The sequence below is a fragment of the Nylanderia fulva genome, unplaced genomic scaffold (genome assembly GCF_048542155.1).
Source record: "Nylanderia fulva isolate GAGA-0341 unplaced genomic scaffold, ASM4854215v1 Scaffold19, whole genome shotgun sequence".
Classification (NCBI taxonomy): domain Eukaryota; kingdom Metazoa; phylum Arthropoda; class Insecta; order Hymenoptera; family Formicidae; genus Nylanderia; species Nylanderia fulva.
In genome coordinates, this window is record NW_028190161.1 from 3,364,771 (window position 1) to 3,391,848 (window position 27,078).

General features: G+C 28.4%; 3 protein-coding genes across 8 annotated transcripts in view; 2 read left to right on the plus strand and 1 right to left on the minus strand.

Annotated features, from left to right (window-relative positions):
- LOC114931265 (polyprenal reductase-like) lies at positions 1–16,794 on the minus strand. 5 transcript variants are annotated; one of them, XM_029303251.2, is made up of 6 exons: positions 16,404–16,794; positions 1,704–1,946; positions 1,077–1,225; positions 794–982; positions 415–710; positions 1–282 (listed from the first exon to the last, which is right to left on the minus strand). In XM_029303251.2, the coding sequence occupies exons 2-6, from the start codon at positions 1,883–1,885 to the stop codon at positions 190–192; spliced, it is 909 nt and encodes a 302-aa protein (XP_029159084.1). In that variant the 5' UTR covers positions 1,886–1,946; positions 16,404–16,794; the 3' UTR covers positions 1–189. The 5 variants fall into 5 exon arrangements, with proteins under 5 accessions (XP_029159084.1, XP_029159082.1, XP_029159081.1 ...); XM_029303249.2 differs by lacking the exon at positions 16,404–16,794 and adding an exon at positions 6,792–6,944; XM_029303248.2 differs by lacking the exon at positions 16,404–16,794 and adding an exon at positions 6,704–6,765.
- ZnT77C (Zinc transporter 77C) lies at positions 9,321–12,739 on the plus strand. The gene is made up of 7 exons (XM_029303247.2): positions 9,321–9,513; positions 9,910–10,026; positions 10,536–10,834; positions 11,265–11,509; positions 11,673–11,851; positions 12,009–12,095; positions 12,164–12,739. The coding sequence occupies exons 1-7, from the start codon at positions 9,325–9,327 to the stop codon at positions 12,470–12,472; spliced, it is 1,425 nt and encodes a 474-aa protein (XP_029159080.1). The 5' UTR covers positions 9,321–9,324; the 3' UTR covers positions 12,473–12,739.
- Positions 16,697–27,078, plus strand: part of Pvr (PDGF- and VEGF-receptor related) — a 12,815-nt gene continuing 2,433 nt past the window's right edge. The window contains exons 1-19 of one of the 2 annotated variants that reach the window (XM_029303238.2): positions 16,697–16,819; positions 19,541–19,662; positions 20,041–20,227; positions 20,335–20,459; positions 20,767–20,920; positions 21,050–21,195; positions 21,559–21,724; positions 21,887–22,010; positions 22,277–22,619; positions 22,722–22,857; positions 23,158–23,313; positions 23,418–23,597; positions 23,909–24,220; positions 24,298–24,398; positions 24,537–24,687; positions 24,776–25,000; positions 25,191–25,359; positions 25,869–26,145; positions 26,401–26,838. In XM_029303238.2, the coding sequence (XP_029159071.2) occupies positions 16,759–16,819; positions 19,541–19,662; positions 20,041–20,227; positions 20,335–20,459; positions 20,767–20,920; positions 21,050–21,195; positions 21,559–21,724; positions 21,887–22,010; positions 22,277–22,619; positions 22,722–22,857; positions 23,158–23,313; positions 23,418–23,597; positions 23,909–24,220; positions 24,298–24,398; positions 24,537–24,687; positions 24,776–25,000; positions 25,191–25,359; positions 25,869–26,145; positions 26,401–26,838 (3,573 nt within the window). In that variant the 5' untranslated portion in view covers positions 16,697–16,758. The remainder of the gene's footprint in view (positions 16,820–19,540; positions 19,663–20,040; positions 20,228–20,334; positions 20,460–20,766; positions 20,921–21,049; positions 21,196–21,558; positions 21,725–21,886; positions 22,011–22,276; positions 22,620–22,721; positions 22,858–23,157; positions 23,314–23,417; positions 23,598–23,908; positions 24,221–24,297; positions 24,399–24,536; positions 24,688–24,775; positions 25,001–25,190; positions 25,360–25,868; positions 26,146–26,400; positions 26,839–27,078) is intronic. The other variant, XM_029303239.2, reaches the window with a different exon arrangement.

A 27,078-nucleotide genomic window follows, 5' to 3' on the forward strand; every position in this document is an offset into this window, starting at 1 on the left:
TATAAGAGACGATTATTTATTTACTTTTATTTTAAAAAATAAAAGAATAAATACATTTATGCAAAAAATCTATTTAAAAATCGATAGATCTTTTGCATTACGCGTGAAATATATATAATATATGTATATTAGTATAACATCAATCTAAATTAATTTATGTTGAGAGACATTAAAGTTGAGAATAATGAGCTACCAGATGTAAGGAATTAAAATTTTCCTTTCCTTTGGAAAATTTTTGAAAGTATTTCGATACCATTGATCAGACAAAATTGCACATTCGGTCTGTGAAAAGATAGAAATTTATACACTTAAAATCTTTTATTTAAAATTATTAAATTAATTAATTTGATTAAATAATAATTAAAATATTAAAAAAAGATTATAGAAAAAGATATAGAACTATTTCTCACGTACCTGATTTATTATAACAAAAAGAGTAGCATAATGGAATACACAAGTTTGCCAGAGGATCCCAGACAACATTATATAAATAATTATTTCTGTAAGTTGCAATGGATTTGATATATATTTAAATAATCCACCAAATGGTACTTTGTGCTCTTTCGTTACGACGTCACCATGTTGATTTTTACGTAATTTTGCAAGAATAAAATTACATTCAAGTTGTACATATGTTGACCACAAAAATATAATTGCACACATCAGTTGTACAGTTGTTAATTTAGGTGAAGACAAGTCTACGTGCGAGCCTAGAAAGAAAAAGATTGGAGATTATTAATATAATTACACAAAAAGATATATCTAATATAATTATACATTTTCAAGAATGTACCTTTAACAAATCCTTCAGATTCCCCAATTAAACATAGTAATACTGTCGTATAATGTAAGAATGTAATTATATAATGGAGTATATTTATTTTTTGATCACTAAATATACATACATAATACATCTCATATATTCTTTTCCAGATATGTATAGAAAACACACCAATAGCCAGAATAGCAGTTTCCACTGATACTAAAATGATAATTACATATACATATATATACATGTATACATATATATTTGTTGTAAATTCATTAATAATTTCCATATAATTTCAAATGCATACCTAAGGCTTTTCTCGATGTTCCTAATAATGTATCCAATAGTGAAAGCACAATTTCGGGAGCATTTTCATTATAAAAATATTTATTTAACGCTAAGCAAAATAAAAATATCAACATTGGCCCACAGATAATATAATAATGTCCAAAGTATCTAGGAAATTCAAAATAATTAAACTTATAAATTGCCAAAGCATAAAATAGAGAAAGCGCCTTTAATATTATATTTACAATAAATCATCTTTTTGCAAAAAACATATTTTAATTTTTTAATTTATCACATAAATAATAATTAGGACCAATCAAGAGAATTAAAGCGCAGGTTGTCGATATGTAACTCATCAAATATTGTCAAAAATTTAATTTAAAAAATAACTTAATATAAATTGTGCGTGCAGCACACTTTATCTCTCAAATAAGATTGAGAGAGAAAGAGAAAAAAAGATTTTAGAATTAAAAAAATATGTTACGCACACAATTAAATTTCAAGAAACATTCAAAAAACATTATGCATCATTAATTTGCACTCTGATTCTTATTGGTCTTATCGATTTCTAATTATTATATAAATTGTATTATAAAGAGCTTTAATTAATTTTTTTATTAATTAACTTTTTCATTTTTTAACTTACCTTTTAGGCATTTCAATTTTTCTTAATTTAATACAGTGAACTTTTGAGCTAAATTTCCCATAACGATAAGCGGAAGATATGATAATAGGTAAATAGGATTCCATACAATTAATTAATAAGCCTGTCAATCCGATACAAACTGATTCGAAAATAAGAACATAGTATACTATGTTTATATCCATTATTCGATTTATTAAGCTGAACACGTTAATATGCAAATGTGTATATGTGTGTATGATGATCCTGTAAACAGATAGAAATTCAATATAAAAGATTTCGATATATATTATTGTAAGTATCATTGTCATAATTATTATAAATGTCATATGATAAGTTTTCATATCTGCAATGATATACATATATAGGTATCTGTTATATGTTTAATATATGTACAGATATGTAAATCATTTTTACCAATTTCAATTTTAATATTTAAATTTAAACATAAAATAATTTTTTTATATTCTTAATTTATCTAATGTGTGCAATTTGAAAAAATTTTTATACAAATAAAATATAAAATTTAAATATTGTTTTCTGAAAGTTAAAGCATACAGATAATTGGTAGAAAATATTTCCTTTTTTGTTCATCGCAATTTATTCTTGTCCTTAAAAATAAGCAAATAGAAACTGTGAGATAGTAATAACAGTATTATGCCAGGCCAGCAAGCATATCATGATCATAACAAGCATTCCTCGATTTTATTACGAAACTAACAATGCTATAGTAGTCAACTTTCTATTAGCCTCGTCGTACAAACGCGGATTACGCGTAACTCATCGATTCAGCAAACATTGTAAACCAACATCTTGATTAAGTTAAATGTCACAATAACAACCAATTATTAATATCTCGTCGAATTATTAATATCTCATTAATTTACATCGGTTAGAGGAGAGGCAACGTAACCAATGTTAATTAATAACAATATTCTAAGAAATGTGCTATAAACGTGTTCTCTCCTTCCGTATTCTTCTTGTGATTAACTGTTTTATAATTACAGTTTTATAACATAAGAGTCTTCAAGTTATTTCTTTCTAAGCAATATGCTTAGAATCTTTTACAACAAAAATAATTTTTCTTATATGACATTTACAGAATTTGATTTATAATTTTCAAACTAAAAATTTTATTTTTAATTAGTCGAAAAGAAATCAAAGTTTAATATACAGAAATAGTCAAAGTTACTTTCGCTGTTTAATCCCTCATGAATTTACCGAAAAAGTGGGGCTGTTGAAGTAGGTAAAATCGAGCGTCTCGCTGCTACGAACTTGAGGCATTTAAATCACGTATGTAGTTCAACATCTTCTCGTTTCTCCTCAATCCTAATGATGGGGATCATCGTGGAAAGGAGGATAGCGTGCATATATAATATCGCGTAACATCTTCGCCATACCGTGCATGACATCGTCAGCGGAAGCGCGACCGACACGCGAAGATGCAAGAGGACATTAGGTGTTCGTCGCTAAAAGAGACGCGCATTTGGATCAGTGTCGTACTGTCTCTTTCTCATCCGCGTTTGAACAAGAAATATTACGTTAGGTATATAAGACCTCATATTTATCAACGATCAAATATCCTAGAGTCGTTTTTCGCGGTTGACCGTGATACCGATTTTACGAGTCAGCGATCGTAATTGAACGAGCGTAGCACGTGTGAAAGCTGCGAATTAAATGGATGTGGTCGAATGGTCAAGTTCGAGTGGATTTGAGTCAGTGAGTTCTCCAATTACATATGCACGCACAGACGTACCACTTCATGAACGAACATACTGAAAGGTAATAGTGCCGATTAGCAACTTTCATTTTTATTAAGTTAGGACAAGAATTCAATATACCGATATAATTTCGATATGATAAATGATTTCTATTAATATTAATCGTAATAATATAAATGTGATGATATTTGCTCGTAAAATTTATCATATTTTGCAGTAAATTAAATTTGCTGAAATTATATTGGTTCCGATTTCTGTAATAAAAATCAGCAGTATTCTGCAAAATTTTAAACGTGACAGCAATGCGGCTAAGATTTGAAATAAATCAGAAATCTTTTATTTCTGATTAATTTTAAATAAATTATATATATGTATAAATAGATTTAAATAAAACTCGAAAATCGAGTGGCGTTTCACTTCGACATGTTCAAGTAAGATATTTGTTGCTGTTTATTTAGTTTTAATTAATTTTTTATTTCTAGAAAGAAGCACTCTTCTTAGATCTCTTATTGAGCTATACAAATATTTTAAATTTATACAATTAATGATAAGAAACATTTAGGACAAATTATTGTTGCGTAATATTGGCATATCAGTTTGTCCTTAGAAATTTTTTTGTATTTAATCACCAGAACTATTTGCTTAAATTATCAAAAAACTATTGAAAATAAAACCAGAACTCCCAATTATTTATTATCTTCTATGAAATGATAAGTAAGCTTCACACACACAATAACTAAGGATTATATTTCAATGATAAGTAAATGATAATTTTGTAAATTTTTGAAGGCAAGTCTCGAATTCTCACATTATTTTCTATTAAAATTATATTAAAGCTTTGTATTACATCTACATATCATTTTTCAATTACCTTTTAAATAGTATCGCGTCGTGTTTATATAGGTTTTTATTTAAAAGTTAATTTTAAAGTACAATTACACATACTTCGAGACATCTATAATTGTTTACAAAAATCGGAAAATACTTTTTATTAGAAACTAATAATATAGTTATATAAATTCCAGATGTAAAATATATTTTCTATATAAGAAACTGGAAAAGAGAAGCTGATGAAAGGTTCGGAAGGAATGCATTACACGAATCAGATGAATTGTCGATCGGATTTCTTTGACGAATAACTATTACATTTACTTTCGACATTCGTTAACCGCAGCAATATCCAAGTAGAAAATATTGTTGTTGTGTGTTACTAAGTATATCTAATTGGTGATGTCTAAATTGTAACATTTCTCCTTACTTTATTATTTGCTAGAAAGTATGGTCGCTGACCTTACAAAATAGTATATTAATATAAATTGAAACAATGTTTAATAAAATCAGAATAGTGTTCAAATAAAGTTATAATACAATATAGTTCTGTCGATATTTTGGGTACGCGTATTTTTTATATTTTAAATTTTTTAAATCACGTTCCAAAAAATTGTATTTTAATACATTAATATTAACTATATGATTGTCGTTTGATCAACGAAGTTGTATTATTCACTGCGAATGGTAGCTAATCAATCGCTTATCGAATTTATCGTTTAGATAAGAACAGTCAAATGACAAATCTGAAATATGATAGAAAGGATTTTAAAATTGAAACTGTTTCAAAAAATTGTTATCGCGATAATAAAACAAACCTCTTATTGACTTTCAACTCAAAACATACAGTAATTTCAGAAATTTAAAATTTGTAATATAAATTATATCGTTAAAATATTTTCAATCAAAAATAATCTAAATTTACCAAAACATGCACTAATTTTTTATCTCCATAAATAAATTGTAAGTATAATTCATAATGGCTTAATGACAAACATTTTTAAATTTAAAATTAGAACATCAATATATAGTTGTTGCTTTTTTAAAAATTATGAAATAATTTATTATTTATGTAAATATGACATGTTTTGGATATAAAGATGGTTGCACATGTTCAAGATTCGTTGATAATCATAAAAAAATTATTTAATAATGGCATCGCCTGTGATAAATAAATCTTATTAAAAATTATAATGAGAGATGATCATCAAGTATAAATGCGAAAGCATATTTATTAAAAATCAGACATAAATATATATGCCCACCCATAATATCTTTAATGCTCATTTTTCTCTTTAGCAATCAATCATATCACTGTCTTCTGTGATAACAATGGATCGAATCCGGAAAGAAAACATGGTGCGTGCAGCAGAAAAAGAAAGCTAATCGTGCTCAGACGATGTCAACAAGGCTAACTCATTGTATTCCATACGATAAAAGAATTTTTTTCGATTTATTTAATTATTTGTCCATTCCAGTCTACAATTTCTATTTGCATGACTATGATTTTGCGATAGACTTGATGTATTTTAAAATAGAATATACATAAATAAAAAAGACTATTTTCAATGCTAAATTTTAGATGTCTATTTTTTTTTGCAATATCATACATAATCGGACTTTTAGTTTACATGTAAGAGAATTATAGGAATACATAATATAAGATGTTGGTAACACAAGAATTCTATGATATATGTATATAATCCTATGATATAGACTTATATGTCCAGAAGTCTCGCAATCATTACGAGGAAAAATTCGATGCCGATTACAAGTGCGCTCCCTATAAATAAATTTGCAGTTATCTGGCATTACTAGTATACTCTGTTCGAGTATTTCATTATTTGATTATTCGATACAGAAGCAGATAAGGACGAATTATCGGTGATTACTCGCTTGATCACAATAGTCAGCAGATATAATCCATGCGTGATCAGAGACGAACCTTAGTCCGTCCGCGATATGTGCGCGTTTCTCTCTAGAAAATCTGCGGTGTGAATTCACAGCTCGATCGTTCGTAAAAAAGACACGGAATACCAATAGAGCGTGATAATTATATTTTTTTCTTAAGAGAAGAAAGAAAAGAGAGAGGAAGAGAAAAAGTGTTGATGTGTTCACGTATATGTGTTTAACAATTTACCAAAGTTCAGAGTTTAGAGGTCAGTATAATTTTCTCATCATCGTAATGACAAGGCGTTCCTTTGAGAGAGAATTGAAAGTATATGCATATATACACATACATAGAGATGCTAAATAGCAAATTATAATTATCGTAAAAAAACCATGTAATTTAGCATTAACTTTTCAGAGAGACCTCGCAATAAAGTCCACGCAATAATATTTATATAATTTATATAATTTGAAGCAATCGACTCACGAATTCGTTGGTACATTAAGAGAAACACTACACTCTTTCCACTATATTATTCTTATTATTGTATAGAGATTATATACCCGCGTGAACCTTCCGATAAGATAGCAACAATCATGGCGCATTGATATTCAGAAGTCCTCAATTCGTTTGACAGATAAATTGCTTTACCAGTGGTTTTGTTGCATTTTTACGTTCCAGTGCAATCATCTCGTGTTGATCATTCAAGATGAAACAGACGCTAATGATTAGAGAAGCTGGGCATTTCGTTGTTCAAAGCCTATTACCGTGCCCGGATGTTCGCAACTAACGCTTTGATAGTCCCCTCCCAGAATTAACACAGAGATGCTGGATCTGTGCCTGTGACACGTTGTATAAATTGTGCTGTTTGTGTCTATGTATGTCATCGTGATGTGTGTATGTCGCGAAACTTGCATGCTCAATTTAGATTGGCAATGAACGAACCATGAGTAAAATTCTCCGTCATGCATTTTTGCAATTAAATTCGAATATTCTGACTGGATACTGTAAATAAAAAACGCATAGTTGGAAAATGTAGGAAAAATAACGTGATGCATCTAATTTATCAACGGAAGTAATAGAACATCATATTTTAATCATCATCCTATATTAGCAGAGACTGTAAAAAACAGCATATTTCTTCTGTCAAAGAAGAATACAAATTTTTTTTAATTCGAATTGAGACTACAATATTTCGAGTTGCTATATTTTGATTTATGGCAATCATATCAATTGCATTAAAACGATGTAGAATGAAACAATAATGATCAATAAAATTGAACGATTATGTACGTTGCACGATTATGTACGTGGCGCGTAATACCAGAGTTTTCCGTCCCGAATTTCTCGATTCATCAGAATTATTAAATATATCGTGGTTTCACAGATTAAGCAGATTACATTCAGTTAGTTAAATCGTTTTGTCGAAGGTTGGCGCCGCGTAGAGAGACGATCTTGCGTGGTCTACTACGTTAACATCTAGCGTAGGCGAAAATTCTGTTCGCGGCGTTCTTGGACGAGGTAGAAACTCGCGCGAATTCGTAGAGCAAACTTTTTAGAGTCGACAACAAATTGTTCATCAGTGCAATAAACGTTCGCCACCGATATAAATTCCGTCCGTGCGATCAAATAATTGTACTCTCGGTCAAACAATAATTGTATACGGATTGATTATCTGGAGCACTGAATCATCTGAGACGACAAACACGATCGTAGGCATCGAAATGAAAATTACCTGGTAAATTGACAGTAAGTAATAGACGTTGCACAGCTATAAAGATTAATTTTGTGGAAGTTTTATCGGTGCAGACACAAATACCGCGTCCTCCGATCTATAACAACAAATGGAAAACTTGTAACGGTTGGATGCATCCTGAGTGCATTGGAGTTGTCGAGTTCAACGGTTAAACAAGCACGGAGACACGTAAACATTTCATGTTCCAATATCGCTTTGTCCGTTCGCCGACCACCGTTCAGTCGGGTGTCTGCTCCTTCGACGGTCTATCGTCGAGTCACATCGTCGCGAATCTTGTCTAATTTAAGTGATTTTCAGATAATTCGCTGTGCATTTGTTTATAAAAATTGCAAGAATTACGTCTAGTTAAATTTCATATAACGCGACACTTTTAAATAATTGTGTTAAATATATTCAATTTACAAAATGTCGTTTTAAATGCAGCAAAAAAGGCAACCTGTGAATTGAGTGATAACGTGCTTCTATGCGGGTGCATATATGAGTACCAACGTCAAATTAGAAAAAATGTTTTAACTCTATACCTAGTTTTTTTTACTGCACAACACCAAAATATTTTTTTAATCCTTTTAAAATTATAATATTAAAGTATGATAAATAATGCTTTGGAATATCGAGCAAAAAAAATAAATATGCACAAAGGATTAATAATTAAAAAATAAAATACATTTTTTAGTTATAAATAAAATATTTTCATCACGTAATTTACTTATAAGGAAAAGTCTTTTTTTTCGCAATTGTAATGACTAAAACTGACTGCACTTTTACGTTTTATAGTATAAAAATTCGAAGATTGCTTATTATGTGTCACTTGAGGAGGATCTCATAAACAACATGCGTAATCTCCCCCTCATTGAATGTACGTTCTCTTATATGTATATATCATCATTATAAAAGAGCAGTATGATTATTCTTGTCCTCTGTACCATCGATGAAAGCGAACAGTTTGAATTGAGCACTTTCAGTTTACTTGTTCAATCGTGTTTAATTTCTTTCACACATTAACTATCGTTTACACACAAAAAAAGACAAACTATAATTTGAAATAAATAATCTCTGTAACGTATTCTGCACTCCAAGATCTAATTAATTTCATTCGAATAAGTAACGTGAGAGTTGATTTCGCTAATAAAAAACTGATCGCGCATTTTTACACAATCTAGTATTAGTTTTAAATAAACAAGTTTCCAAAGTTTTCAGAAAACAAAACAACTTTATCAACGAGAAGTCATCTTTTCTACAGGTTTCCAAAACAAGTTCTATAAATAAATTTAAGAGAGATCGAATATACAGTTGCAGATACAGAACTTTCGATCGTTATACTGTGATATCGTGCGATCGTGAAATAACAGTGATTCCCCATATATATATACATATATATATCGTCGTAGAGAATAGAAACATTCATCACGTGACTTTGCGAGCAGGGTCATGGCTGTGAAAGAGTGGTTCAGAAGGCTGCAACCGGTGCAGTTGTACCTGGTGCTTTTTTTCACCACGGCCTTTTTCTTAATCGAGATCATCGCCAGTCATGTAACGCATTCGCTGACTCTGCTGCTCAACGCGTATCACATGCTCTGCAACATCGTGGCACTTGTTGGCTGCATTGCCTCGATCAAGGTAAGTGCACAAATCCGCAAACCATTCCTAAGTCTCGCTTACGAAATGACAATGTAATTTCATACTTTCGATCTGTTTATCGCGTAATTATTACCTTCATAAATGTATAAAAAAAAGAGAAACTTAACTTTTTTTATAAAATAAGTGATGTAAAATATAATTCCTTTCTATCGTAAACGAAACATAAATAATATTCAACATGCAAGATCTTTCATTTTTCGGATAGTCATTTTCGAAGAAAAAACGTAAGAAAATCTATAGCTGGAAAAATGTTCTTGTTAAAAATTGATAAAAATTAACAAGATTTTGAAATGCTCTTACGTTAACGAAACGTTATTTATTTAGCGATCTTTCATGATATAAATTTGCAATTACGTATAATCGCATTGTTTGCAGTATAGCTATCGGGAGAGATACAATAACAATAGCAACTGCAGTTCAGTGGGAAATTCATCTATTTGCATTAACGGGGAGGAACAGGGTTCTGTCACATCTTTATCAACGAAAACAAAGGTATGCTTAACAATATCAAAATTAGAAGTTAGACTTCAGAATTTTTCTAATCTTCATAATTCTAATAAAAAATTGTATATAAAACTCTAAAGTTATCACTATTTTGCATAGAAATAAAATATCTCTTTTGCTTCTTGTGAATAAATTCTTGTACTATCAAAAGTTTTATATAAAAGACTTTCTTTGGAATACAAAGCTTTAATTACTGTCCTATTTTGAAATTATATGATAAAAAATAACAAATAATTATAAATTAATAAAATGTCAAAATTTTGCTTATTTTATTCTCAATTATTACAAGATAGGTTATGATAAAAATTCAAAATAACTTTTAATCTCTTAAATAAAATTGGCATAAAAAAAGTCAATATACAATTTTGAAATTTTTATAAAATACTCATTAATAACAATTGCTTAATGTCATAGACAATCTTTAAAAATAAAATCTTTTATTTAAAGTATGTTGCAAAGCATGCACTTATTAATAATTTCGATGAAAATTTGCTTAGGAATCATGGTCGGACAGGAAAATGAAAAACACATTTGGATGGGCCAGAATCGACATTGTCACGATGCTTGTTTGCTGCATATTTTTGACATCTTTTTGTTTCTCCCTATTAATGGAGGCAGTGCAGACATTGGTGCACATCGATCATCTGGATGAAATGCATCACCCGATGCCTGTACTGTGCATCGGCGCTTCCGGAATACTTCTAAACGTCTTATGTTACATTTTAATTGGGGGATTCACGTTTAATCAAGGAGTTTTCCTGCACGTCACTGAGAAAGGAGACGTAATACTAAGCAGGTAGATTTTGATAGCAAATTATAAACAGTCGAAGAACAAGAAATGTATGCATAATTAAGATATATCCTTTCATAAATAAAAATAATTTAAAATATAGGTTTTTCGAAATATTTCATTCTAATGGAAATAAGCAAAATTCTAAAGTTATTAGTATTTTAGTAACTTTGTATTCCAAAGAAAGTATTTTACATTACGTCTCGAAAATTTTGATAGTATAAGAATTTATTTATGAGAAGCAAAAAGATATTTTCTTTCATATAGAATAATAATGACTTTAAAATTTTATATTAAAAAATATTTTATTTCTAATGGCAGATTACGATTTCCCAATATTTCAATGACAATCTCATGTATACAAGAAGACAAAATCTATTAGTATTTTTATTATCCTAAAATATATTTTATTAACATAAAATATTTGATATTTTAGGAATGTGAATTCGCAAGAAACAAAGAATGGTGAGCAACAGTTGTCGGCAGAGACTAGACGAAGTCCACTAGCAATACCAAAAAGCCAAGGTTTTAGAGAAATGTGTCGAGATGTTTTAGGATGTGTTTTTGTCATATTAGTGTCGATTTTAGTCTATTTCACCGATTCTGATGTGGCTAAATACATCGATCCGGTCTTCGCCATTATTTCATCGATTTCACTGTTCGTTCTTTGCTATCCATACAGTGAGTATATTTCTTTTTAAATATAGAATCACGAGATAACGTACTGTGATATTTATTTGTACAAAAATAATTTATCATAGTAATTGATTAGATTTTTTTTCATTCTGTGATTAATATATAATTTTTGAAAATAATCAGCTTTTTTCTCTATCTTTTTGTATAGTGAAAGAATCAGGTTTGATTCTCCTTCAAACCATTCCAAATCATATAAATATCGATTCTCTGAAAAGAGAATTATTAGAAGCTTTCCCGGGTATCGTAAATGTCCATGATTTACATGTATGGCAATTAGCAGGAGAAAAAATAATATCTACAGCACATATCATATTTTTAGATCCAACGGTAAGATAAATGCAATGCAGATCAATGCATAAGTTAAACTAATTTATATATAAAACAGTCTATATATTTAATAAATTACTTAATAATTTTTCGAAAAAAATGAAAGTTTTATTCGATAATTTTTAATTGAAAAAACATTTCCCTATTTTTTCTTCAGGTTTATGCTAGTATCACGGATCAAGTCACCGCCTTTTTTGTCGAAATGGGGATTACGCAAGTTACTATACAACCAGAATTTCATAAAGTACGCAAGATATATTTAACACTTACTTTTTCTATTTTTACTTGATCGAATAATGAATGTGTTATCAGATAAAACCTAATATGGAGGAAACTGATTGTTTGATTCGTTGTCACGGAAAGCACTGCAGTTCCTCTCAATGTTGCTCGCGAGAAAACTTCTTGGAGGAAGACAAGACGGAGAAGGACACGCACACGATTAATAGAAAGTATGATAAAAAGGAGATAATACCAGCTACATGTGCAATTAATTTGGAGAAATTTACTACTCATACGGAAGAAACCCTAGTGCAGACTGCTCAGAGCGATTCAAAAGCAGAAAATTCTGAGCACGATCCGACGAACGAAAACACGTCTCGGTTGAATGGTGATCAAGGCTAAAGCATCGTAAATAGTGACATTCAATTTCTATGTGATAACTATAATATACCGACCGAATATCTACAAATACCGGATACCCGCAGCTACAGATAACAGCCTAGTTTACATTTTTTCCCTATAATGACACTATATCCTCTTTATGTTGAAAACGATGTCATGGATATGGCATATCCATGACCAAACTTCGACTTCTAATAACTTTTAAAATGACACATAACATATATTTATTCGGTCATTAACTCAAATATTAAAACCGCGGCAAACAAATTTATTTCCTTATTGATAAAAAAAAACCCTACAAAACTATATATCCTAAGAAAGTAAAAATAAATACAAAATCTAATTACAAAAAATATTTTATATTTTTAGTATCGTGTTAGAATTAAAGCTTCATTCACTGTTCATGGATAATAGTTTTGTTTGATCCTTTTACAGGGTGGTATTATTTTTTTTTAAACCATACAATCTTGTTGATCAAGAAATCACAAGCACTCTCAAATCACAGACATTACGAAAAAAAGACTTGTAAAAATTTTTACATTGCATTAAATTTTCTGCTATACAAAGTTTTATTTTAATATAATAAATTAATGATAAATTCTTCTAATAAAATAATTTTAAAAAATGTGATATTAGGAAAAAAAAATTATCTGACATGTAAAAATATCAAGACTAATACGAGTCCTGATATATACGTAAAGACATATTTTTAACGAGAAGACTGCAAGCTAGTATTAAGTATTTCAAAATGTACAACGTCAAGATAAATAATTGCTAATGTCTAATAGTTTCATAAATTCAGGCAGTATGTGTGCTAGTTATTAAATGAATGGGATATTAATTTCATTAAACATATATAGTTCATAACGAAAATTCATTTAGTTATTCATTAATTTTTTTTAGTGCGATAAAATGTATTTTTCAAAATATAAACGTTGTATATGTATATGTATATGCATCATTCATATTATTTATAATTATTGTCGCTCATAAATATATGTACATGTATATGTATGTACATTTACATTGCTATATATTTCTTAAAGATGTAATAAGTAATCTAAGACAAATCTTTTATTTTGAAATAAAGATTAAATAAATATAATAAGAATTTACTCCATAAAAATTTAAAACCAAAAGAATGTAAAACATGAATAAATAATCATGTATTTATGAGAGATAATGTATCTAATACAAATAATTAGAATAATAGCTCAATAACTAATATACCAGTATTAATAACAATTCGATATGTTCCTCTTTCTTAAATCTATAATTTGTACTTCTCAATAAATAAATATAGTTTTTTCCGAATTTTTCAGCTATTATTAGATGCATTATTATATAAAAATCAATTTAAGGATATCTTAAAATAAATTACTGCAATTAATTTTAAAGAGATCTTATATAAAAAAAAAATTAGCATAATTTATGAACGATAAGATTAACAAAAACTTTGATGATAACGTATGTCACTGACAATCCCTACGCGATAGTATGGGCGTTAATTATCAAAAACCTGTTGTTGCTGATAGCAACGGGGTCTACAGCACCCTATCTTAAGTTTGGGATTGCTGTTCAGACAGATAATTTAACTTACTATCCACAAATAAACTGACATATGTTTAATATTACGAGAGAAGCAGATCTTGTGTTATTTCAAATTTTAAAAAATTTGCTATATTTTAAACATTTGTGTAATAATTTATAATAAATTTTTATATCTATACACAACAAATATTTTTTATATCTTTATAAAAATATTTTGATTAATGATTATAAAGAAATGTTCTCTTATCTCTTTGTAATTCATATAATAACGAATTTATTTGTATATATTTGATTTTTATATGTTGAATAGAAAATATTATTTTCTTATATATTTTTAATTTAAATTGATCATATTTATTATATCAATTAATTATGAAATTCATTCTTTCTCTCTAAAAATTGCAGTTCTTTCTTAGGAAAGCATCAAATAATTTTTTTATACAAAAACGCATTGTTTATTTCGTATACTTATAGTTCTATATATGACTACATAAAAAAATGTGTGAAAAGATTGTTTATAGATATGATACTTTAGCGGAAACTGCGGTTTATAACCCGCACTTTAATATATTTGAAGAGATTGTTATAAACTCTGTTGCGAGAAATAGAGAAATACTTCGAAGATTTTGCAATAAGGAAACTATTAAATAAATATTATTATACTTATCAAACTTATATTTATTGTTTTCAGTATTATATTAATTTTTTTTAAACATGAATAATACTCATTCCATTTACTCTACTATTACGATTTTTTGCAATAAATTTGAAGCTATAAAATAAAATTATATTGCATAAAAATTAATATTTTATTTTAATTTGGATTTTTTATTAAAATAAAGATTGTATATTAAAAAGTGTATTTAAACAATTTATTGATAGACTAACGCCATCAGTATATAATGTGTATAAACTGCAATAGACAATGAATAATCTACCGATGATCAATTATAGCCTTTGTAATAATTTAACAAGTTTTATATATAGATATATTAATAATACTTCAATGTCTCTTATTAAAATTGTATCAATTTGTTTCTTGTCATATATATTCTAAAGAGAATAAAAAATACGAAAAAGCTATTGTCAAGAAATAAAGACGCGTTATTCGTGTCAACAGTTTCTGCTAATCAGTTCAATAATCGCAATTCTTCACTGTTAAATCATGTTAATTTAAAAGTTATACTTTCGACACATCGTAAAGTGTGCATAACTTTATGAATGCAAAATTCAATGTAAATCTATTCTATCCAAAAAAATTGCTGGTCTTAAATATATACTATATTTAATATATATTATATACATATACATATACATATAAAAATATCAAGATATTCCTTGTAATCTCACCTTGAAAAATGCCATTTAGCAGACAGAAGTATCTTATGCCTAAGATCTAAAATATCAAACTGTATAAACTGACTAGTTTCGTAAGAAATTGCGTAAATTATATTTCTATTTATAGCATTTTAGAATTCTCTGCTTCTTTTAGAAAGTAAGTTTTCTTAAATGAATAAATAAAAAATTTAATTTAAATTTAATTTAAATTTAATTTAAATTAAATTTAAATTCAATTTAAATTCAATTTAAATTTAATTTACAATAAATAAATGTCTCACAATCACCAATATTTTAAATAACAAACAATTTTTCAAACAAAAATATCACAATATTAATATTTTTTCAAGTTATAAACAATTAAAAAAAGGAGATGTTTGTGTGTGATGGAGTAACTGTTGAATTTTAAAGGGTCAAATGGATAGCAGAACCTATACATTCTCCAAATCAAGAGATAGAGTTTTAGTTTCTTTTAGGTTCAGTTACAAAAAAACACATGAAAAACATGTGAAAAAAATATATAGAAAAACATATTCTGAGACACTAAAACGTTTAGAGTCAGATAGAAAAAAAACATATGTGGATAGCAGAACCTATACATTCTCCAAATCAAGAGATAGTTTTAGTTTCTTTTAGGTTCAGTTACAAAAGAACACATGAAAAACATGTGAAAAAAATATATAGAAAAACATATCCTGAGACACTAGAACGTTTAGGGTCAGATAGAAAAAAAACATATAACATTAAATTCGAAAGTTTTAATAAAGCCGATGTATGACGACAACTTTCGAAGAAAAATCGATTCCTAGTTAAACAAAAAATGTATCATTAAAAAAGCAACTGGTTTCTTTGCAACATTTTACATAACAATTATATTTTTTAAGAAACATATATAGCACAAATTGTTATTCCTAAATATATTTAAAAATAATTTTCAATGGTGTCTTGTGTAAAAATGATTTCCCACATAACAATGTCTAATTTGTTGATACGATGCGAATGACTCTCCACAATCGGAGTAAAAATTTAACATGAGACTTACGGTGTAATTTGCAGTAAAAATTAGAGTATTGCCGATCGACTGATGCCCCACAGACTTCATACGCGACTTGAAGCCTCAACGTAGGTAACGCTGGCATCAGAAGGAGGATGGTGTCACGACATGACGTCGTCTCCGATAAGTTGTACTCGAACGAGAAACCGGCCGGGTGGGGCCTGTTCGTTTAGTCGTGCTTACGAGACTCAGTGTGAAAGTGACTGCGTAGAACGCAGTAGGGAGCGGTTGGGCCCTCGAAGAACGATTTTAAGGCTTGTCTTCGCGCCCATGGCCGACAAGTTTTATTAAATAACATCGGATAAAATGTGAGAATATATTAAATGTGAAAGAAAAAACGAAAATGTTACGACACCACGTGCGATACCGCGTTCTAGTATTCGTCGTTTTCACGCTCTGCCAAGGTAATTAGCACAATACCTGTCCGCACGCACGACGTATACCTGTCGTATAATGCATGTGCATGTGTTTTTGTATATGTGTATTTGTGAAAAGAATAAAGTGGTCACATGGTTCTCACTGAGTCACATTTATTGGTGTCGCGGTCAGATTTTGCTTGAAGAATATACGACATGGAAACTGTTTTATTGCTACTCAACAAATATATCAAATGTTGTCAGTAACTTTTTCAAATTACTTAAAGAAAGAGATACGTGCTATTTCTCGCTTCAAATTTTTGTTAGATTAATATTTAATTCACGTTTGCTCGTATATAAGTATTTAAGAAAATCTTGAGCGAAATAAATTATATATATTGTTGTTCATTTTATAGAGTTTGCATGAAAATTGTCATATAAATTGTAAATTGTATTTACTCCAAATTTTTGTTGCGAACACGGCACAAAAGCGGTTTAACAACGCTGTCTTTACAAATAATTTTGTAAGACAATTTTATTATAGTAAAGCGTGGATAGAACGAATGTCGAGTGAATCATACCCAAAGAACGGCGATATTCACCTGTAGCTAGGCTACCCGCGAAGCTTTATCGACTACTGTTAGATGAAGAAAATTTAGGAAAATGATAAGCTCTTAATACGATGTTTATACGGAAACAAACAACTTTTCGTACGTTATAACAAATAATTTTTTATGTTAATTAATTACTTATTGTTAATAAAGTGCGCGCGAACATTTTTTAATAATCAACGTATATTGACGTAATGATCAATTGTTTTCAATTATAATCGTAAATTAAGATAACGATACAATCAACGTTCTGTATCGAATAAAAATATAAGATATGTGATCTTATATATATATATATCTAATATTTATTACACTAGTACTATTGAATCAATTATCTCTCAGCGGTGTATCAATCGTGAAATCTCATTGAACTTAGTCTCTTACGTTGGCGTTTTAAGCGGTGATAATTTTATAGGTTTAATAATATGATCAATCAAGGTCACAATGTGCAGCATCTAAAGATGCTCCGTAAAATACATGAAAGGAAGGGAAAAAAGAGAATAATGTCTGAAATATTTACATTATATAAAAGAAACGTCGATGTGTATTGACTACAATAATGTAGAACGAGTCATGCTTGATTGCATTAGTCATCATTTGTGCAATAAATATCTTGTTCGATGACAACATATGCAAAAATGCGTATTATTGATACCATAACAGAATATTGCGATCTTCTCATCTCGTCCTTCTCTTATTTTTAAATTTAAAGATCGCGAGAATTGTAAAAGCTAAAATTTAATATTTTTTTTTAGTTTGCAATATTTCTTGGAATATAATTCTTGACATATTTTAAATTCAAATATTTTCTAAAAAGAGTAGTTAACATTCACTATATTTTTTTAAAAGTTGATGTTTTTACATTAAATATCACATCGAATAAAAATTTTGTAATATTGTCAATATTAATTTTTTTTAAACAAATATTTAAATTGTTTATTTTATTGTAGTTTGCCTTAATTAAAATATTGTTCGATATAAATATAAATACCAACTGATTTTTTTCATTTTTTTGATAGATATACGAAGGATTTTTTTTTTATATAATAAATTAAATTTTATTTAATGAAAATATATGCAAAATTATATGGAATAACATATAAAAATGTATTTAATATTTAAAAAATTTATATTTTTTTAAATACTATTTTGAGGTTCTTTTTTAATGAACCTTTTGTAATAAAATAGAGAATTAGTTAGAGAAGGAAGTTAAGATATTTTGTAATCTCTTTATTGTCTTTTAAAGTTTAAATGATTAAACTTTTTAAATATTTAATGTAAAAAATTCCATTATTTGATCTGTGAATTAGTTTTTATTAGCGAAAAAGAACTTCCAACTTTGAATTCAAGAATTCTTTTAAGATTAATGAATCTCTTTTAATTTTTACTTTATATAATCTGTCAGATTTCATAGCTCACATTTTTATCTTTAAATACGATATTATATTTTGATATGGTTTTTGAAACAATATAAAAAGATTCTCAGTTATGTATCGTTATTTTTTAGCGTAAATATAATACGATTTAACCGTATCATATTTACACAAATGATAATGCAAAATTGCGCGCTAACGCATCTGTAAACTTTCCATAATAAATTTGCATTATTGCAATCTTTTCTATTGTAAATTATCACATAGTTTGAAACAAGCTATTTATTTGCAAAGCTCAATTGTTCACGTTCTTATATTTCCTACGGCTTCTACACAAACATATTAATACATATGTGCTGATAATATGAACACGTTATCGGGAAAGGAAAAGAGGACTTCCTTCCTAGCTATACGAATTGTATTTACGCAGAAACAGACTGAAACAACACGTGCGTCCTTTTGTGTAAAAGAGTAAGGAGGAAAGCCAGATAAAGCCAATCATCCGCAGGACATTGTGGCTAACGCGACGACGTTTTCTTTCCAAACTCTTAATCATATTCTCATTTTATGCACGAACATTCGGCAACAGTTATTATATAGAAATGTTTCCCATAATCGGGAAATAAATATCAATATAAAAATAATTAAGACTTAATACAAAGATTAGAAATAAAGATATGTTATATAATTGTAATTAGAAATTATTTCTATAATATTTCTATAATCAATTTTAATAATTTTTAAATCATATATTTGATTTGTACGAGCAATTTTGTATTTTTCAGTATCGGAAAGTAGCAAACCAATTATTTCACCGAACCAAGAAGAAATTGTATTAAATGAAGGGGAACCTTTAAAATTTACTTGCACAGGCTCAACACCACTCCAATTTATTTATCCCGATGCGGTATGCATTGCAATTTTAATTTTATTTTCCATATTCTTGTTATATTTTTTTCTGTATTCTGTTTCTATTTTCTATATAATTCCAATTTAATTTCTAGATAATATATACAAAAAATATCTTTATATAGCAAAATTTATTTTCAAAAAATATGCTTAATTTCAATTGTAAAAAGAATATGCATATCATATGAAGTTTGCCAAAAATGTTATCTATAGATATTAAATTGGAATTGTATAAAGAACAGAAACAGACTATAGAAAAAATATAACAAGAATATATATATAGAAAATAAAATGGAAATTAATAGAAAATTACAATATTCTTATATTGTAACCGTATGTAATTTATATATTAAACTTTACATTATTATTATGACAGATTAATACTTCAATGCGGGAAATAACCGAGGATAAGGAAAATGATGTTTACATATATACTTTTCAACGAGCAAAAACTAATTTTGGCGATACAGGATGGTATGGTTGTGCCGATTATAATGTTGAAATTGTTTCTGATAACGACTTTGATAATTCTGAGGTGAAGTGGCTATACGTTTACGTACAATGTAAGCCAAAATTATGTGTCCTACTTTTACGAATAAGTAAAAAATATTTTATCTATATTTTGTTCGTAGTATGTTCATGTATTTCATATTGCGTTAACTTGTTATAGCTAGTACGAATTTATTCGCTAAAGCGGACGTCTTTTCTCATTTGAGTGCTGTTGCTGGTAATAATGGTGTAATACCATGCAGGCCTACATGGCCGAACCTAGTACCTATTTTATCTTACGATAATGTGAGTATTAACAATCAAAACTAACAGATAATATGCAATCTAAATAAATGTAAAAGTCGCTTAGATTTGTACAACATGCGGCGACGTATTAAGCATTTATGGGGAAAATTAGAATAAGATTATTATTATTTTTTAGAATAAATTTATGTAGAAATATGGAAATAAGTGCGAGAAATTGTACTTTGCGAAGAATATTAAAAATACGCTTAGCAATTTCATTTATAATATCATAATAAAAGTAGCTGCTATAATTTTATCAGATTAATATTTATCGTCAGATATTTTTCTAACATTTCAATACGTTTAGATGCAGGAAGATGAATTGGAGGAAAGGATATCATTTGATCCTAGAATTGGCTTTACAATTAGAGACCTGACAGTAAAAGATAGCGACTATTACAAATGCTTGATAAAGAAGGATGACGAAGGGCAAGAGGCCATTTTTGTCTTAGCTGTAGAGCGTAAGTGCGGTCAACTCGAGATGTTAATTTCCCCATATACATATATAAGATGTTCAAACGTATGTTCAGGCGTAATTAATGAAATTTCTTGGTATAATGCTAATAAGAATAATTAAATTGTTTACACAGTAAAGCAAACTCTGTCCGAGCCAAAAATTCACGAGGGCAATTTGCGTCATGTCACACGTGGACAAAACCTGTACGTCAATTGTACCATTGAACTTGACCCATCTGTTCACCTGTACGTATTTAATTGGACCACACCGCAACAAAAGGTAAACAGCTTATATTAGTTTTATTTCGTAGCGAGAACAAGACTGCATTGAAAACGCGTTTAAATTAATAACGAGAACTAAATTGATATACTTTATTAAAGATGATATGTGGAAAAAATGTTACTTATTTCTTTCTAACACATTTTTCGAAAAATTATGAAAATAAAAAAATATTCTAAAATTATATATTGATTTTTCATACTATAACGAGAACTAAATTGACATACTTTATTAAAGATTAGACATGCATATTTTAACGACGCGACGTTACGCGCAATTAAAGTTCTTTGTTCTCTCTTTATACCCCTAGATTTTTTCATTACAGTATTTGTTATTCGCATATGTGTTTTTTTTAAATTACAGAATGACAGCAGAGTAAAAACTGAACTGTTTAGGCAACTGCACGATTACTTAGTTACGGTTCAGTTGACCGTACTTAACATAACGGACGAGGACGCGGGAGAGTACGAATGTTTTATTAGATCCGCTTATGAGACGAAAAAAACAACGAAAACCATTACAATACACGGTTAGTTAATTATCATTCATTTAAATATAATTAGAGAATGCGCTTGGATATTGATGAGAAAACGATACGTCTGTGTATGAAATATAAAACAGACCTACACATTAAAGAAAAGTCGTATACTATTTTTCACGTTTCTATATATTTTACTATTTTTCATTTCAGATCCTCAAATAAAGTTCATAAATCTTACGTCTCAACACATTGATAGATATTATCAAGGAGAAAAAGGCGGTAAGGTGCAATGGGTTGTATATGTTGATGCATATCCTAAACCGCATTTACAATGGTAACTTTTCTATTTCTTCTAAAAAAAAAATTGCTAGCTTGACTAAACCTTTCAACTAAATATTATTTTGTTAATTAAACATATAAAAATATTTAAATTAAATAATATATTAAATCTAACATAACGTATATTTGACTTAAATACTAATATATGTTCAATTAACAAAATAGTAATTTAGTTGAAAGATTTAGTCAAGTTAATACATTTTTTTCAGTGTACTAATTTATAATTTTATAACACGTTTAAATATTTTTTTTTAATTACAGGTTTAAACCAAATGGTCAGGAAATTACAGAGAATCAAAAGTATTTCGTAAACATAAGTACAACAGCTACCATTTTGAAGATAAGAAATTTAGAAATAACGGATACAGGAGATTATATACTTGAAGCTAAAAATGATTATTTGATCAAAAAATTAAATTTTACACTCGATATCATATCTAAGCCTTTTACAATATTAACTGAGATTGAATCTTATTATGCACCTAATGAAACTGCGGAATTCCGTTGTGAAGTACTATCACATCCTGAGCCAAATATAACATGGAATTTTTTGAAATGTCCTAATTATCCATCACTTAAAAATTCAACAACTGTTCAACTGACGGTACATACCTGTATATTATAACTGTTTATTAAAAATCTAACATTTCATGAAATAGATATTTATCTGCATTTATATTACGAGAAACTTTTTTTATTTTTACAGGATGTAATGCAAAGCAGCTCCGGATACGGATTCGAATCAAGAGCAAAAATGCTTATCGAGGTATCGGGAAAAATAACATGTAAAGCTTGCAATATCCTGGATTGTGATGCCGTGACGGATAACATTTTTGTTTCTGGTAAAAAGACTTTCCTCTGTCTAGCTATTAAAATTTATCGTATTGCTATTTTAATTTCATATCGTATAAAAAAATGCCTATCAATTATAATATTAAATTTTAAATGTAAGAACATCAATCTATTCGACAAATATAAAAATGATTTATATTATTTTACAAAATATTTTTAATTTCTTAATCTCGTCATTATATAAATATGCAAAATATTAAATTCTTCTTTACTACTTCACTGTTCCCAATGCTTTTAAATGTCAAAATATATCAATAATATTAATATTTTTCGTTTCTTAAATTTTGTAGATGGAGTAGGTGCTTTTGGGATTATCGGACCAAAGGAAGAAGTAACCGAAGGCGATAATGTTGAATTGATATGTGCTGCTTCTGTTTACAACTACACAGACGAGTTTGCATGGACAAAATTAGATAACAAGACTGAAACGTCAGTTAACGAAACAGGTAATTATTTCAAACAGTTAAAAGAATTAAACAAATTAAAGAAAAGATTGAGAAAAAGAAATATATATATATATATGTGTGTATATAATATTTATCATTTTTAGAAAGACTACAGATAATGCGATATGAAACTCCGTTTACTTATCGATCAACTCTAAAAATTCATGATGTCCAAGAATCAGATGCTGCTTCTTATATTTGTACTGGGAAATACATAAATAAAAACCACGAGGTTTCCGAAACAGTCCTATCTGATTCTGCAAACTACGAATTAAAAGTTCACGGTAATTGCATTTATTGATTTCTCTAATATTAAAAAAATATCTTAAAAATTTAATTGTAGTCATTGTATAACAAATTAAAAAAAAGCAATTGTAATACAAATATTTTAACTCAAAATATTAAGAATGTTAAAATATAATATTTTTTTAAAATGTTTTAAATATAAATATAAAATTATTGCGTGCAAACCTCGATTATTCATTTATTGTAAAGAATATGTCTATATTATACTTAATGTATTATAATTCATCGCAATCAATTTTTATAGAAAATATTTTGTAACTTATTTTTTTATATGTTTGATGTTATATAGAGGCAGTGTCCCCGTTTTTCACAAAAACTAACATGAACGAAACAATAGTGAAAAATATCGACGTGATTGCCGAAGGCCATAAAACACTTGTTTTACAATGTTTTGCGGATGGAATGCCAAAACCGATCATTGCTTGGTACAAGGACAATGTACTGTTAATGGAAAATGAGCAATATTTATTCAAATACAATTATCAGGAACTTGATATTAAATATTTTAAGCAACATGATAGCGGAAAGTATTCCTGTCGCGCTATCAATCGATTAGGCATAAATGAAACCTACCAGCAGATAATTGTAAAACATGGAAAATGTAAGAAAGAGAATCTAAAAAATTATAATAAAAAAATATTAATAAGTACAAAGATTAAAAATAAAAAAATTTTGCAGGGCAGAAACTTGACGTAATATTAGCTGCTTCAATAGCTATTTTAGGTATCATATTAGTGATTTTAGCAATCTTTTTCACAATTAAGGTTCGTCGTGAAAAGGTAAATTATATTCTTTTAAATTGTAGTCTTCATATAAATCGTATAAGAGTAATATATAAAATATAAGACATTATGTCGCAACGAAATCTTATATGAAGAATATAATACTGTATAACCAAATAAAAATTATATCCTTAGAAAATGCGAAAAGAATTAATGGAAGCAGGTCTCATGCACTTTGAAGAAGGTGCTCTGGAATGTCTAAATCCGGATTTGACGGTTGATGATCAAGCAGAATTATTGCCTTATGATAAAAAATGGGAATTCCCAAGAGAACGATTAAAGCTCGGTAAGCAAAACTCTTACGCGTAATTTAGTTTAAATTTAATCAAGTAAATATATTCAGTCTAATGCAACAGAAACTAATTATTTTTTAGGAAAACAATTGGGCAGTGGTGCTTTTGGAGTTGTAATGAAAGCAGAAGCGCAGGGAATATGTGAAGAAGAAACTGCCACAACTGTCGCCGTAAAAATGGTGCGTCGAACTACCGATCCAACTTATGTTCGTGCTCTTGCCAGTGAACTGAAAATCATGGTGCACCTTGGCAAGCACCTGAACGTTGTTAATCTACTTGGTGCATGCACTAAAAATATTTCTAAACGTAAGTATTGTTGAAGTCGTTCGCATTAAGAAACAATTGTATTGAAATAACGATTGAAAATGTTTGCTCGTTGAGATTTAAAAATGTATTTAACTTGCATTGTTTTTAAGCATATCTGTTAATATCAAACAGAGATAAAAAATTAAATATTTAAAAAGCACTAAGAATTATAATCTTTATGTTACAACAGGCGAATTGTTGGTAATTGTCGAATATTGCCGTTTTGGAAATTTGCATAATTATCTCTTGAGACACAGAAGTAATTTTATAAATCAAATTGATCCCAACACTGAAAAACTTGATCTCACTATCGGTATGGATTTATTAACGAGAACTGACAGTGTCAGTAGTAATAACAGGTTTGTCAATAAATCATATTTTAAATATTATATTATTACGCTCAACATGACTTTTATTTTGTTAATAAATGCAATATAACATATTCAGAAAGTATATTCAGAAAATTTTAACTGTAATCTAAACTGTATTTCAAATCACTATTTAAACTTTCGTAAAATGTAATGCAAATTAATTAAATTAAAGCAAACATTCTTTCTCTATGTTTTAAACAATTTCCTAAAACATACTAATCATATTAAAAATTAAATATTTCTTTATTTTTCCAATTAAATATATTTTCCACAAATTTCTATACTAATGGCATAAGAGAATTCTAGATGGTATAAGAGAATGTATTAACTTATTCTATATAAATTTTCTGGTGCTTTAACTTGAATAACCACATCCTATTTATGAATGTATATCCTGGGTGCTAAGTAATGCTTATATGCATATATACACTCACTGGTGCATGTAAGGGGCTGCGGTTTAACAAAGTTCTTTCTCTTTTCTTCTGTTCGTACGATAGGATAAAATATGCGGCATTATCCTTCTCTCGCAGTCTTAGTGCGAACTCAGGCAACGATACGGTGGTACATTATTGTCCGGGAACAGGCTCGGACTCTCAAGAGATCAATTTTTCGCCAGACGGCTGTATTATCAGCAATAATTCAACTCAACCAGCATGGAGAACAAATTATCCCGGTGATTACAAAGACCAAAATCTCAAACCAATCTGCACTCAAGATCTTTTATCTTATGCCTTTCAAGTGGCGCGTGGAATGGAATATTTAAGCCAAAGAAGGGTAAATTATTTGACATAATCGAATAGTTATAAAATTAGTAAAATTAATTGTAACAAATTTAAATATATTTTAATTAATAATAAGCATAATGAATAAATATATAAGACGTTAGAATTATTGTAATTTAAAACAAAGTAAAAGTTTTTATGTGCAACATTAAATTAAAAAAAAAAAATTGTAAACTACATTTAAATATTTGTATATTAGAGTTTTCAAGGCTTTCATATTAACAATATATTTTTTATATATTACCAGGTATTGCACGGTGATCTTGCAGCAAGAAATATTTTGCTTTGCGAAAATAATGTAGTAAAGATTTGCGATTTTGGCCTCGCAAAGACAATGTACAAAGATGATAATTACAAGAAAAAAGGTGATAGTCCATTGCCTATAAAATGGATGGCCATCGAATCGATCAGAGATCGAATTTTTTCGACACAATCCGATATATGGTCCTTTGGTATAGTACTTTGGGAGTTCTTTACTCTGTCTGAGACACCGTACCACGGCATGGAAGCCGAAAAATTATATCAAAAATTGATCGAGGGCTACAGAATGGAGCAGCCAAAATATGCCATTTGCGAAATTTATGAAATAATGATTCAATGCTGGAAAGCTAAACCTACGTTACGCCCAAGTTTCACAGACCTCGCGGAGAGCATTGGTAATTTATTGGAGGAAAGTGTGAGATCGGTAAGTTATTTTTCATATAATATTATTATATATGTGTCATAATGCGAGAGATGCAATAATAAATACGTAAATTTTTCAAGAAAGCTATATAATACCAAGAAAGTTATTAATATAAAAAATAAGTAATCTGTAACGTATTTAAATTAAAAATATAATTAATTAAATCGTTTTGGCTTTCGATATTTTATTTAAAAAAATTAATATACTATATATTTACTATTACTTACTATACTATACTAT